Source organism: Megalopta genalis, chromosome 11, assembly GCF_051020955.1.
Source record: "Megalopta genalis isolate 19385.01 chromosome 11, iyMegGena1_principal, whole genome shotgun sequence".
Lineage (NCBI taxonomy): Eukaryota > Metazoa > Arthropoda > Insecta > Hymenoptera > Halictidae > Megalopta > Megalopta genalis.
In genome coordinates, this window is record NC_135023.1 from 7,353,306 (window position 1) to 7,366,642 (window position 13,337).

Consider the following 13,337-nt stretch of genomic DNA (forward strand, 5'->3'; position numbering starts at 1 on the left):
GCATTTCGCCGAGTCGAACCGAGCACCCGCTCGATCGAATCCTCCCGGACCCTCTTCGCCACGGTCGCGCAACTTGCCCCCGGAGTTAATTTAACTTTCGCGATTCCGCCAATCGCGTACCCTCGCGAGCTAGTTGCCCGAGGTGGCTGCCGTGAAACGGACGGCGCGGCGGAACGTGATGCGCGTACCTCCAGGAACAAGGTGGCGGCGTGCTCTCCCTCTCTCTTTCTCTTTCTCTTTCACTTGCTCTTTCTCGCTCGCCCTCTGGGCTGCAGCTAACCCCAAGGCCGAGCGAGGGGTGGTCTCGGGCACGAGAGCTCAATATATATTAAGATCCGCGAACCCTCCGCTAGACTGAAAGTTCGTCTACCCCGCGCTACCCCCTAAGTCTTCCCACGAACGCTCCTCCACCCTCATAGACCGAGGCTACACCATCGGAATTGCGATTATGGTGGCAATATTACCGCCGCGGAGCGAGCAGGAAAGAAAGACCGTCTCCTCTCCTCGGCTGTACTGGGTGTCCCGCGCAAAAAATCACTTCTGAGAAGAGTCCGACGATTTAGCTAACGCGCAAGATCCACTCGAAAGCGCTGCTCTCGATCGCGTCGATTCGACCGGTCGACGGAAGGGTGCGGTTTCGTCGCAACCACGTCAAGCATAAGCTGTCGACGCTTGTAGAAGTGGAAAAAATCGGCCATAGATCGACTTGGCCCTGCCTTTTCGGCTTATTTTCTTGAAAATATCGTTCTCCGATCGGGTTATCGACGAACACCCGGTACAGCCACACGCGAAGAAAGAGGAACGTCTACTTGTTGGCATCTCTTTCGGGTATCCTCGTTCATCGACTCGCGAAGACCAGAGGATGGATCGTTGGCAGCCGCCGCCTCGAAGCTTATTGGCTTTATTTCGAAACCGGCGCGGAGTGGCGGTTCATATCTATTTACTGGCGCGGTTGATCCGCGAGGAAATAGAAAACGGTTATCCGCTCGGAGCCGGCGAGTGACTCGGGGCTAACGCGGGGCTGCGGCCGCGGATGCTCATGTTCCCGACAAATCGATAGCTTAATGCCTGGTTCGTGTAACGCGTTACACTTTATTGCCGCGGACTAAATTTCATCGTTTTCCCGGGAACAAAACCGCGGAATCCATCGGCGGACGGCGGGATAACCGCGCGGAACGTTGCTTTTTCTATACGTCGAGGATTCTTTTGTCCGGGTCAACGTTCCTCCGGGTATTCTCTCTTCCGATCTGGGTTCTCCCCCCTGCCTCGAGCACACACACGTACCGTTCTTCGCGACGGTGCCGCGAGGCGAACCGAGGGAAACCGCGGATTTTCCGCGGATATATCGCGCGCCGGTCGGCGGGTGCCGATCCGCGAGGCCGATTCAATATCCGCGAAGACCGACGAGGGGCGTTCGTGCTCGACATAATTTCCGAGCGAATTAATAATCGACGATCGACGCGGAAGAACGATATTTTTCCCAGGCAGTTTTGTCGAGGACGCCGAGGGTCGAGGGCCTGCTGGTCGCGTTGTGGGGAGCGGCGAGGCGGGGGCGGATATCGCGCGGCCATTACACGCGAAGCAATTAAACGCGACGCCGCGCGCCGAGCGGAAATATTTTTTCCCCCGTGTTCCGGCCGAATTCGCGACGCGCTTTCGCCGCTCTCGATTTACCTCGATCGCGACCGCCTCCCCCCCGCCCCTCCCCTCCAGACAACGTTAGCCGCGCGTTCTATTATCTCGGCCGATTTCGAATGCGGGAAATTCCTCGATCCCTCGAATCGACTGGTCGCTAATGGATTCGCGGTGGTGCGGCGTCGCGCGCGCGCGACTCGTGTGCGAACGCTGACGCGGACGCGGATTCGAGCCGCCTCGCGTTTCATCGCCGCCGGAGTCCCGTTTCCCGTCCCCCCTCTACGTCCTTCGAGCCCGTCCTCGCTCCTGTTGCCCGTCGATCCAATCGATCGCCGGCTAATTGGGAAACATCGGCCCGAAGTCCGGCGAATTTGCCGTTTCACGCGATAAAAAGCAAAATTGCCTCTCGCGCGCGCTCTCCCGATCTCTCCCGCCCGCCGCTCTCGCTAATCTCGCATGCGGCACGCTAACGAACCCGAGGCGCGAAACACGTTAACCGGTGTAATTAATTTCATTTCAAATCTCCAGCGGCTCCCGGAAAGAGCAAGAGAAACTCGTTCGGTTCGGCGCTGCCTCGGCCACCGTGCTTTCCAAAGAAAGGATACGAGAGAGTGGGCGGCGATTTTACTTAGGCGTAATTCCGTTACGAGAAATATCGCGGGAGCATCGCTAACGAACCCGCCGCGCCGCTGCTCCCATGGATCGATTCCCGTGGCCGTATTCCAGGATCCGTCTGTCTCACCCCCGCTCTCGCTCTCCTTCTCTCTCTCTCTCTCTCTCTCTCTCTCTCTCTCTCTCCCATTTTTTTTTCTTTATTTTCCGCCACTAATAAGTAATTTCACGGGAGGGTCGCGCCGCTGGGAAATCCGGCTCGCCGAAAAATTGACGCGGCACGTTAAAAGAGGACTGTCTCGGCGGGATCCAATTAAATTCCGCGGCGTTAACGACGCGCGTACTCTGTCTTTTTTCGCTTCGCGGCAGCTCCGGAGGCTCTCGTGAAAGAATGACGTAAAAGCGCGGCGAAGAGGCGACAGGAGATGGAAAGGGAGGAAAAGAGAGAGAGAGGGGGGGAGAGGGAGAGGAGGCGAGTAGAAAGCGAGAGGGAGTTGTAGAGACACCGGGGGAAAGAGAAATGGACGGGGGTGGAATTTACCGTCCTAACGCAATTTCCCAGGCGATAAAGCTCCGGCAGAGGCGTCGAAATAACATCTCCAGGACTTTTCTTCGTTCCTCTAATAGTCTTTGCACGCCACGATATTACGGCGCGCCTTCCGTCGCCGCGAAGGAGGCCGACAGCTCTAAACTCTGCCTCGTCGACTCGTCGACTCGTCGATAATCGCGATCGACTCGAAGCACGGTAATTAACGTCGCGCGATTCGCCACGATTTTTCTCGATCCGTGTTGACGCCAGCTTTCTTTTCTCCCCTCCCCCTCTCTCTTTCTCGCTCTCTCTCTCTCTCTCTCTCTCCCTTGTTCTTCGCGTACCGAGACGAGATGGTTGTTTTTCTACCCCCCCGCCCGCCTCGTCATCTTTCCCCGTAATAATCTCTTTGTGCTACCGAGTAACCGTACGGTTGAATTTATTGCGGCCTCCCTGCCGGAAACACGTTCGCAAGAAAATCCTCTGGGCAAAGAAGCCTGCTTCTCTCGATCTACCCGGTTTTTGCGCGTTCTTACCTACGCAGGCCCCCGAAAGAGAGAAGGAGAATAGAGGACGAGGGCCGGGAGAGAGGAGGAGGCTGTCGACGAGCACGGGAGGACGGCCACGAGGATGACGATGACGACGACGACGGGTCCTTCTTGCTCGGTCGGAACTTTTTGCGGTCTCTCTCGGGACGAGCCCGAGCCCGAGCCCGAGCCCAAGCCCGAGCCTGAGCCAGAGCCCGAGCCGAGGGGGGCAATAAAACTAATGGTAACGCGCGCCGGTAATTCCTTGCGGTCTGTTTGTCGCAAGTCGACGACCTGGCCTCTCCGCCTCGTCATTTGCCGAGGGAGGATACCGCGTCCGACGTCGACGTACAAGTGGTTCCTCGGATCGGACACGGACCACGGCCCCTCTCGTTTCTCTCTCTCTCTCTCTCTCTCTCTCTCTTGCTCTCTCCCTTGTCCACGATCCCCCTGTCTAGCGAGCGACGCGATAGAGATCGAAAATCGCTGCCTCTGTCCGGCCCACTCACCGGTCGAAAACTTCGACCCGGAATTCCTTGAAAGTTTCTGTAAATATCATCGGCGGGGCGGCCGGCTGAAATCAATAGGAAGACCTTGAAGCGTGGAGCGGAAGAACTCCTCGGAGAACGAGAGACGGGGGGGGGGCCGAATCTCGCGACGAGGGGTTTCGAGAAAAGCTGATTTCGTAGATGCTGACGCGGTGGAATCTCGCGTAATCCGAACGCAAACAGCGCGAGCGCCGCTCGCTGTTAGGGTCGCGGAAAAGGGATCTATCTCCCCGCAAAGCCGTGGCCTCGGCCCGGCCCGGCCCGGTTCGCGTTATTTAAACTCCGTTTATCTTATCGCGGTTGATTCGGCGACGCGAGCCGAGCGTGTACGGCGTCGAAATCGGCGTGCCCGGGGGTCCGAGAGGGCCCGCGCGGGCTGCGCAAAACCCCGGCTAACGAGTGGCTATCGCACGAAATTAAGATCGTCCCGTGTGTTCTGGCTTGATTGCAGTGGGTGGAAGAGTCGTTCACGAACTTCGACAAGGGCATCAATTGGCGGAGCTACGTTGTCTGCGACGTTGCGTACAACAACGTGAACAATTGGCTGTGGACGCCATTCGTCGAGAGGGGTCCGGCGAACCGCATGTACGTAGAAATCAAATTCACGATCCGTGACTGCTCGATGTTCCCCGGAACCGCGCGCAGCTGCAAGGAGACCTTCAGCCTGCTCTACTACGAGTTCGACGTCGCCACCAAGGAGACGCCGCCCTGGGAGACAGACAGCTACAAGTTGATCGGTAAGCTCGCCAAAATTCTCTTATCATCCCTCTCGCAACCGGGAAGACGAAAAAAAAACGTGTCTGGCACGCTCGCAGGACGCATCGCCGCCGGCGAGGGGAGGTTCAACACGAACGCCGAGGTGGTGATCAACACGGAGGTGAAGTCGATCCCGGTGACCAAGAAGGGCGTGTACTTCGCGTTCCGCGACCAGGGCGCCTGCATCTCGATCCTCGCGATCAAGGTATACTACATCAGCTGCCCGGAGATCTCGATGAACTTCGCCCACTTCCCGGCGACCCCGACCGGTCGCGAGGTCGCGCTGATCGAGCAGACGATCGGCACCTGCGTGGACAACGCGGTGGTCATCGAGCAGCCCACCTTCCTCTGCAAGGGAGACGGCAAATGGTACCTGCCGAACGGCGGCTGCCACTGCAAGCCCGGCTACCACGCCGACGTCGAGAAACAGGAGTGCACCGAGTGCCCGGTCGGCAAGTTCAAGTACGAGGCGGGATCGCACAGCTGCGAGCTGTGCCCGGCGCACAGCAAGTCCTCCGCCCTCGGGTTCACCGAGTGCCGGTGCAACCCTGGATACTTCAGGGCGGAGAAGGACCCCAAGAACATGCCCTGCACGCGTGAGTGTCTTCTCCTAGCCTGCGCTAAATTCTCTCGAATTATATCCATCGGCTTGTAAACGAAAGAAGGTACAATTTGGGAAGAGGAGATATTCACAGTTGCCGATTGGCATCGTAAAAACGAACCGCGAGGATCGAATAATCGTATCTGCTCTTCCCAAATAATCCATTCTCGTTTCCAAGCCGAAGGATAATCTGAGAGAATTGACTATACTTGCCCCGCTACTCGTCGTCCTTGATCCGGTTTAACCATCGATCGCGTTCTTGCAGAACCACCGACAGCGCCGCAGAACCTCACGGTGAACTTTGTCGACCAGTCCACCGTCATCCTCTCCTGGAACGCGCCTCATATGCTGGGCGGCAGGACCGACACCACCTACAGGGTGGTCTGCGACGCCTGCAGCATGGGCGTCAAGTACATTCCCAGCACCGTAAGTTCTCTTCCCTTCGGCCATTCGCTTCGACTGTTCTCTTCGACCGGCCTAACCGACCGAGGTCTAAACGATTCTCCCTCTCTGAAGCAGGACGTCTTCAACGACACGAAGATCACGATCACCGGCTTGAACGCGGTGACCACCTATCGGTTCCAAGTGTTCGCTGAGAACGGCGTGTCGACGCTGGCAGGCAAGTCGGAGTACGTGGACATCACCGTGACCACCGAGGCCAGCGTGCCCAGCCTCGTGAGCAACGTCCGCATCACCAGCGTCAAGAGCTCCGAGCTCAGCATCAGCTGGGACGCTCCCATAGCCGAGATAAGCGGAGACAGCGACCTGGTCGAGCGATACGAAGGTGAGATCGCCTCTTCCCGAGCAATTGGACAGCGATTTCTCCCAGAAATGTTCGGAGATCGGAATTGAAACCGGCAGATCCGAGAATATCGAGTCGCGATGACTTCACTTTTTTGTTTCTAATTTCTTGCCACGATGCGAAGGTGATTCCGCGGCCACGTGCCACGATTCGACGGTCACGAACCTTGTAGCTCCGCTTTCTTACTCGACATCTCAGCATCGACGTAGCAATAAATTACGCAGGTGCAGGACTAGCGCAGGGGAATTCGTAGCAACCCGAAATTTGGCATTTCCGGGAGAAATTGCTGTACCTGTTCGCAAACGTACTAATTCGTGGTTGTTTCGTTTTTTTTTTGGCTCAGTGAGGTGTTATCCGCGGTACGACGACGCTACCAACGCTACCGTCGTCCAAACCTCGGACCTCTCCGCGACGTTCAAGGGCCTGAAACCGTCGACGGATTACGCGATCCAAGTGCGGGCGAAAACGACCAGAGGCTGGGGCGAGTACACCCCGGTGGTGTTCAAAAAGACGCCGCACGCCATGGGTCTAGGTAATTGTTTGGAAGACGGTGGAACAGCGGAGAGCCGTCTTCGTGTTGGGAATCGGTTTTCCGAACGGTTGTTGTCTCGGTTGCAGATTACGTGGGCGAGGACGACAACATGCAAGTGAGGATCATAGCGGGCGCGATCGTGGCCGTGGTGGTTCTGCTGGTGATCATCATCATTATGACAGTTCTGATACTGAGAAGGTACGACCGGTCGATCAAAATTCGTTCGCATGTCCCTCCGGGATTCTTTCGATTGCATTGATGCGATGTAATGATTTCGCTGCAGCAGGGCCTCGGACGAGTGCAACAAGAAACAGCCGAGCGACTGCGATACCTTGGAGTACAGGAACGGCGAAGGTACGTTCGTCCAACGCCGACAGGCCTCGGACAACAAACTCTCTCTTTCCTTCATAAATTTATTATCGCTACTACCCCCTGTCACTTTCATAGTTGTTTCACTGCGCCCTCGTGTCTTGTGACTAATATTGTTGGAACCACCAAACCCCGTTAGACCCAAGCAAGTATCAAACCCTAGCCCCCCCCCCCCCTGCAAAACCCCTCTCACCGACTCATGTGTATACAGTACCCCAGTAACCGGTAAATGTCTTGTCGCCGAACACCCACTGCTAGTTAGAGGTTTCTCTCTTTTCTAAAATGAAAGAAAGATTGCTGAAAAGTGGTTCACCTTGATTTTGTTTTCTCGAAGAAAAATGGAAATGAGAACGAAAAAAAGAAACCGACGAAAAAGACATGCGAATGGAAAGTGGACGCGTACACGACACACAGATACACTCGCGTGGTGCACGCAAGGAACGTAACGAAAAAAGTAACCAAACAAAAAAGTACGAAAATGAGAAAAAGAAAATAACCGAAAAAAAACAGAAAAAAAGCAACGAGAGACGTGCTTTTTTTTTTATTTAATTGCCGGGAAAATTCACTCACGCCGATTCCGGTCTGCCGCCGTACTGTTATTATTCTAACCGAATTCTTTCGATTCTTTCTTTTCATGTGCGATTCCCCTAATCTATCGAACCTGCCTCCATGAACAAATCCATGAAAAAACCCAATGAAACAATGTACACAATCGCCTGCTACTACAGGACTAGTTGTGACCTACAGTAAGTCTTCTCCAACACCTCAAGTTTTATTTTCTAGGAACTCGGTTTTACGTAGTTACTTCTTGCACCCCCTTTGTACATGCATCTTTGTCAGCTCGCGTTCCGGATTCTGAAAGCACGGGCACGCACGGCAGCACTCTTTTTCGCTTCCTGCTCTCTCGCTTCTACCCGTCCATCGTTGAACGGAATGCGCGTTTTCCTTTGGTCTCGCGAATGCAGAATGCAACCCCGCCTCGGGAACAGAAACGTGGAGAGAGATCAACGGTGATACAGCGAGAGAGAGAGAGAGAAAGAGAGAGAGAGAGAGAGAGAGAGAGCGAGTGAGAGATACAAAGAGAAAGAGAGAAAGAGAGAGAGAGCCGCCGTGCGTGCTCGCGTTTCGCGTGCTTGCCTACGTTGCGACGCGTATACTCTGTGTCTTTACCGTTCTGCATGCTCACTGTTCTTAGCGTGTTGTCACTTGCCATTGCACTCGTTTCACTTCAAGTATGTTGTTCTATCGTTCTTCGCTCTGTTTTATTTTATATGTACACGCATAAGCGCCGCGGCTACGGCGAACAACCGCCGCCGACGGTGGACGGGGGACGAAAGCTGCGCAAACATCGGGCAACGAAATCGAACATCCCTCAGTTCGTCGACACGTTGCGCATCTTTTCGACGTCTCTCGCCATTCCTTCTCGTTTAGCTTCGCGACTCATACTCCTCTCGATCACATCATCGAACAAACACCCATCGCTTCTTTTTGTTTGCTGTTTTGTCAATTAGTGTGTTGGTTGTTGTGTTGTTCACAGTGCACTGCAAAATGGACAGTTCACCGATTGTGACAACCCACACCAACAACAAGAGCAAGTCCTCGCGTAAGTCCTCACTCACAGTCCCAGCTAAAACACACGAAAAACGTCGGAGGAACCGCGAGAACTATACTTGAACACGCGACACCCGCACACAACTCTGTCGCCCGAAGAAACATCCTCCGCTTATTCTTCTTCTCTTCTCGCTCTTGCCTTTTTTCTCTATTTCTCTCTGTTTTCTCTCTCTCTCTCTCTCTCTCTCTCTCTCTCTCTCTCTCTCTATCTATCTATCTATCTATCTATCTCTGTCTCTGTCTCTGACTCTGTCTCTCTGTTAATGAAATCGTCTCTGTCTCTGGACCGTTTTGGACGTTACACCGTAGTAGACACAGAAGCACGATAGCATGCCTCGATTCCTTCTCTCGTACTTTGTTTGTTCGTTCTGCATCGTGTGTCTGCTCTCTCGTACTCTTTTTCCCAGCCGGACACCGATCTTTCGGACCGGACGATCGACGTTCCGTGAAACGTTCCGAGCGTTGACACGCGGGAAATGCTGGATGTTCCGGTGGAACTCGAATTAATCGGTCTCCCGCGGAGAGAGCGTAACGCGAGCGTTCAGCTGGGTCGCAGATCCATGCCGCGGACACGTGAATTAACGGCGGACCGACCGAGTAATTCGATTCGAACCGGAGCATCCTCTGCACTCGGTGCGCCGCGACTAACGTCATTCAATCCGATGCATCGTTGATTGAGATCGTTTGGCGTATTAGGCATGCGAGAATTTCTGCTCTGGCATGAGAATTGGTTATGCGCGAGATCTTTTAATTATATTTTTTTCCATTTTTTAGTTCTCTACTTTTCACCTTTGTTTTTAGTTGTACCTGTTTTTCTTTTTATTTCACCTTTTTTTTTTTTAGTTGCACCCGTTTCTCGTCTTAGTCGTACCTGTTTTATTTTTATTTTTTAGTTGTACCTGTTATTCATTTTGAGTTGTACCCGTTTAGTTCTAGTTGCGCCCGTTTTATTTTTTAGTTGTACCTTGTTCTCTAGTTTCTCTCGTTTCTCGCAGTTTTTTGACGATACCGTCGCATAGCGCAGCCTAGAAACGTAAACTCGGCCATGTCGCCGAACACTTTTCGTTGTTTGCGTTTTGCGTTATGTTCGTTTGTTCGTTTCGAAACACTGTTCTACTTACTCGACGACGGAAACACGATCGATGGTGCCCGTCGACGGGGTCTTTTTGTTTCTTTTATTTTTTGTTTTAATTTTTTTTAGAAATAAATGATCTCGGGAATCAACGACGAGACTTCGAACGGCTCTAGATAGACATAGATCGTCGATCTTGCGCTCCAGCGTTCCCTGTTCGCAATTTGATCTGTTGATGAAATTTTTTTTAGTTCACACTCTGGAGCGTAACGAGTCTCGTTCATTTGTTCTCTTTACCTTTTTTTTTTTTGTTGAAAGAGGAAGGGTGTGTGAGTGTTTTCACGGGATGATACGGTTCTTTGTCAGGCACGGAGCGAGTGTTGCCCTGTAACGCTCCGAGATTCCGTCAAAATTTAACACACCGGCCCTCGTGTTAATATAATGAACTCTGTTTTGGTGACGTTGCAGTGACCACGCCGCTGTTCACACCTGCAGTGGGGGTCGCTGCCGCAGGTGCTGGAGGCGCCGGTGGTGCGAGCGCGAGGAGTTACGTCGATCCTCACACCTACGAGGACCCGAACCAGGCCGTAAGGGAGTTCGCCCGTGAGATCGACGCTGGATACATCACGATAGAAGCCATCATAGGTACTCGAATCCTCTATTTACTGTTCCCGCGCCTACAACCCCCCGCACAATGCGTATACGTTACACGAGAACACAGTAACTTCTCCCAGAAACGTCGCGATTCTAAGGCAGCGGTCAGCAATATAAATATATAGTAATGCCAGAATAAAAACGATGACTTAACCTTATTATTTCTAATCTTTTGCCACGATTCGAAGGCAATTCGGAGGCCACATGCCACGATTCGACGGTCATGGATGAACCTTGTAGCTCCGAACAACCCTTAACGTCGACGTTGCAATAAATTACATAGTCCATATGACGAGCACAGGGAAATTCTCAGCAACCCAAAATTCGGCATTTCCGGGAGAAGTTACTGTACCTGGATTTTATATTTTTATCCCGCGTGGCCACGCCGCGCGTCGTCCTCCCGCGTATTCTCTTTCGACCGATCCCCGCGTTCTCCGCCTGTTTCTACCGTTCTCTGGATCATCGACAGGTGGCGGCGAATTCGGCGACGTTTGTCGAGGAAAGCTGAAGCTGCCGCCGGACGGTCGGACGGAGATCGACGTTGCCATCAAGACCCTGAAGCCGGGCTCCGCGGACAAGGCTCGCAACGACTTCCTCACCGAGGCCTCGATCATGGGCCAGTTCGAGCACCCGAACGTGATATTCCTCCAAGGGGTCGTGACCAAGAGCAACCCGGTGATGATCATCACCGAGTTCATGGAGAACGGCAGCCTGGACACCTTCCTGCGCGCGAACGACGGCAAGTTCCAGGTGCTCCAGCTGGTCGGCATGCTGCGCGGCATCGCCAGCGGCATGCAGTACCTCGCGGAGATGAACTACGTGCACCGGGACCTCGCGGCGAGGAACGTCCTCGTGAACGCCGCCCTCGTGTGCAAGATCGCGGACTTTGGACTGAGCAGGGAAATCGAGAGCGCCACGGAGGGAGCATACACGACCAGGGTGAGCCGAACAGCTCGTTGCGCCTTAGTCTAGCTTCCGTGACAGTTGCTGCCTATTACAGAGTCATCGTTTTATACATTTATAGCAAAATCGGGTAGTTCTAATGTAAAGTATTGTAAAGATCGAAGGAATTTAACAATGTCAATCTACTGTCTTCAATCTATTAACACGTTAAGCGCGGAGACGACACTGTCGGGCTTTCCATTAGCGAGGAAGGCCGACGTTATTTTTTAACCTTGAGCCTGCCGGTCTCGTGAACCGATGCCGTCCAAACGATAGATTGTGTCAAGATTATCATGCGCCGTCGATCCCTGAGAACTAACGGCATCCAAAAGAAATGTCCACAGTCAGAGGGTCGACGCCGCGCTTAACGTGTTAAAGGGATCTATGAAAGAACGAACTTGCTATTCAATCTCTGTTTCTCGCAATTCGTGCAGACAACGGCTGCATAAAAATCCGGTTATCGTTTAGACCGCCACGGGCGTCCGAGACTCGACTCTTGTCCGCGATAGCTCTGATACGTAGAGGCTACGGCCTCTTTAACCTTGAAATTAAATGATCATGAAAGCCCGTGTGTTCGACTGAAAAGGGAGGAAAGATTCCGGTGCGATGGACAGCTCCTGAGGCGATAGCGTTCCGGAAGTTCACGAGCGCGTCGGACGTGTGGAGCATGGGGATCGTGTGTTGGGAGGTGATGTCGTACGGCGAGAGGCCGTATTGGAATTGGTCGAACCAGGACGTGATCAAGTCGATCGAGAAAGGCTACAGGCTTCCAGCGCCGATGGACTGTCCGGAGGCGATCTACCAGCTGATGCTCGACTGCTGGCAGAAGGAACGGACTCATCGCCCGACCTTCGCCAACCTTACCCAGACCTTGGACAAGCTGATCCGGAGCCCGGAGACGCTCAGGAAAATCGCCCAGAACAGGTAAACGTTCTCTGTCCTTTCGATCGCTGTGAGAACTTGTCCGCGGGCACGCGTGTCGCGTCCTCTTTTTCTCGCGCCGCTGACAAGCTATCGCGCGCGTTGCTCGTATTGCAATCGCGGCCACGTATACTAACTCGCGTGCGAAGTCTCATTGTTCGTAGGAATCGTTTTTTGTTGCGCGCGGACTAACGTAATCGAGAAGAATAAGTCGTTTTGCCTGTGTTCATCGCGCGAACGATTCGATGAGCCCAGAGCACCGTTCCGCTTCGCTCTGCTCCGCTTTCCGCTCCGCTCTCCGTTCTCCGCTCTGCTCCGCTTCGAGGCCGCGAGCAACACGGATCGATTCCGCGGCGCGCGTGTGTTTGTTTTGTTTTGCCCTCGCCTCGGAGCGGAGCGCGGAGCGCGGAGCAGAGCGGAGCGGAGCGGAAGAGCGAGCAACGAAATTATCGCGGCTCGAATATCGGCAGAGAGCGCATCTCTCCTCTGCCGCCCCCATCGAATCGTTCGTCCATCATCTCTCTTAACACGATATCATGCCGCATGCCACGCGTATTCACACTTCGTGTCCATAAATTAATTTCTCTCGACAGCCAAAGGTTTTTTCCGTTTCTCTCGCTGAATACTTGCGAAGCTCACACCGCTCTCTGCGCTCTCCACGTACGCTGTTTAGACCTGGGCTTTGATATGTTGTTGCTCATTCGTATAATAGGATGTCACGCCATTAAGCGACGTGTATGTACGCCTGTTAATGACCGTCCAGGATAATGTCATTTTACGATTAATCTGTGTGTGTGCGCGCGCCCACCAACCCGACAGAGACAGATTTTTCGTCTGCACGCGACGCGCTCGAGGCGTCGTGAAACGCACCCTCGACCTGATTGGCATTACTGGAAGCGGGCATATAATCTGTGAATCGAAATACTGGACTGTGATTCTTTTCGTACGCACCATTTTTCATCTGTTTCTCTTTTTTTTTTCGTAAACAAGTTGCCGTTTACTTTCGATTGGTTCACGCTGCTGTGTACTTTTTCTCTATTTTTTTTTTTTAATTTAATTTAACTTAACTCAATTTAATTTAATTTCGTCTCAATCTTCCGCTTTCTTTTCGAACTTCGGTTCTCTCAAGTTGGTACGGTTTTCCCGTAGCACGAGTAAAGTCGTCAAAATTGATTTTGGCAGAGCGCCTCCGCTTCCTCCGCTTCCCGTTCTCTTCGCATCGAAAT

The 13,337-nt window shown here is 53.3% G+C and overlaps 1 protein-coding gene across 19 annotated transcripts in view; it reads left to right on the forward strand.

Moving 5' to 3' along the window:
• The window catches only part of Eph (Eph receptor tyrosine kinase), a 126,114-nt gene that overhangs the window by 100,379 nt on the left and 12,398 nt on the right, over positions 1–13,337 (forward strand). For 3 of the 19 annotated variants that reach the window (XM_033479733.2, XM_033479744.2, XM_033479741.2), the window contains exons 4-15: positions 4,303–4,588; positions 4,667–5,203; positions 5,474–5,634; positions 5,725–5,992; positions 6,354–6,542; positions 6,629–6,740; positions 6,826–6,896; positions 7,640–7,657; positions 8,449–8,514; positions 10,063–10,239; positions 10,718–11,187; positions 11,777–12,114. In XM_033479733.2, the coding sequence (XP_033335624.1) occupies positions 4,303–4,588; positions 4,667–5,203; positions 5,474–5,634; positions 5,725–5,992; positions 6,354–6,542; positions 6,629–6,740; positions 6,826–6,896; positions 7,640–7,657; positions 8,449–8,514; positions 10,063–10,239; positions 10,718–11,187; positions 11,777–12,114 (2,693 nt within the window). The remainder of the gene's footprint in view (positions 1–4,302; positions 4,589–4,666; positions 5,204–5,473; positions 5,635–5,724; positions 5,993–6,353; positions 6,543–6,628; positions 6,741–6,825; positions 6,897–7,639; positions 7,658–8,448; positions 8,515–10,062; positions 10,240–10,717; positions 11,188–11,776; positions 12,115–13,337) is intronic. The other 16 variants (XM_033479734.2, XM_076525413.1, XM_033479742.2 and 13 more) reach the window with 14 other exon arrangements.